We start from the raw sequence: 1,222 nt of genomic DNA, 5'->3' as shown, positions 1-1,222 counted from the left end.
CCCAAGCGCCGCGCCAAAGCCGCCGCCGCCGCCGCCGCCGTCGAGCGGCCCGAGCGAGTGCCAGCCGAAGCCGCTGCCAATCGCGTTCCGCAGCGCCGCGCCGACGCTCGGCGCGGCGCGGGCGCGCGGCTTGTTCAAGGGATTGGCGGGGATGACGCGTCGGTGGACCGACGCGAGGGAGGCCTCCGTGGGCAGGAACACGTGCGGCGTCGCCCAGCAGCCCTCGGCGTGCGCGGCGCGCACGGCGTCGAAGAGCTGGTTCTCGTACGAGAAGGCCCGGGCGTATTCGAACGCGCGGGCCGGCTGGGCGCCGCTCTGCGGTTTTTTGAGTTTTTTGGGGGGGGGCAGCAGCGCCAGGGGGCAGAGGGTCGGCCGGGCGAGGGAGGCCCGGCTTTGGGAGGGGACGGGGCCCCGCTATGAGGCGCCGGCGCCGCACACGCAGCCAGGCATGAGCAGCCGGCCCCGCCCCGCCCCGCCCTCATCCCGGCGGCGGCGGCGGCCCAGACCGGCTTGCGCCGAGCGCGCGACACTGCCCCCGGCCCCTGGCGGGCGCGAGCGCGAGCGCGCACCTGTATGAGCAGCTTGATTGTATTGAAGTGCCCCTGCGCCGCCGCGCACTCTATCGGCGTCGTGCCGGCAAAAAGCTGCACCCAGCCGTGGGGGTCGTGCAGCTCGAGGTGGCCGTGCATGAAGACGCCCTCTCCGTCTATGTAGGCCAGGGGGCGCTCCCTCTTGGGCGGCAGCGGGTTGCTCGCGGTCTCGAGGGCCACCCTGCGCGGGGGCGGGGGTGGGGGCGGCGCTCCTGGGCGCGCCAGGCGGCGGGCGCGCGGCTGCAGGAGGGGGCGCGCCGGGCAGGCGCATCTGCGTGCAGGGGGAACGCCGGCACTAAATCCCCGTTGCGCGCGGCGCCGCGCCGTCCTCACTGGCGCTCGCGCTCGGGCGCTGCGCGGCCGCCGCTGCCGGTTCTCACTCTCGGATGGCATCGGCGCCCGGCCCCGTAATCCTGGAGGCCACATGCAGCAGGTGCGCCAGCAGCTGCGCCTTGCCGGCACACGACAGGAGGTGCGTGACCGTGAAGCCCTGCACGTGGGCGGAATGGGGGCCGGGGCGGCGATTTATGGGCGCAGCGTACCAGGTCGGGCGGGTGACGGGAGCGTGGCGTCAAGCGCGCTTCGCCACAGCCGCTGTGGTGCTCCCTGGAGGCCTCACCTTGTCGTCTTGG

At 74.8% G+C, this 1,222-nt stretch overlaps 1 protein-coding gene across 1 annotated transcript; it reads right to left on the bottom strand.

Moving 5' to 3' along the window:
• Positions 1-105: 105 nt before the first annotated feature.
• Positions 106-315, bottom strand: MNEG_16192 (hypothetical protein; the record flags this gene model as incomplete). Its single annotated transcript, XM_014035337.1, has 1 exon — positions 106-315. A coding segment is annotated over one exon (210 nt), but the record flags the coding sequence as incomplete, so codon positions are not given.
• Between the last annotated feature and the right edge of the window lie 907 nt (positions 316-1,222).

Source organism: Monoraphidium neglectum (genome assembly GCF_000611645.1).
Source record: "Monoraphidium neglectum strain SAG 48.87 unplaced genomic scaffold scaffold06091, whole genome shotgun sequence".
Lineage (NCBI taxonomy): Eukaryota > Viridiplantae > Chlorophyta > Chlorophyceae > Sphaeropleales > Selenastraceae > Monoraphidium > Monoraphidium neglectum.
This window is presented reverse-complemented; position numbering and strand designations above follow the sequence as displayed.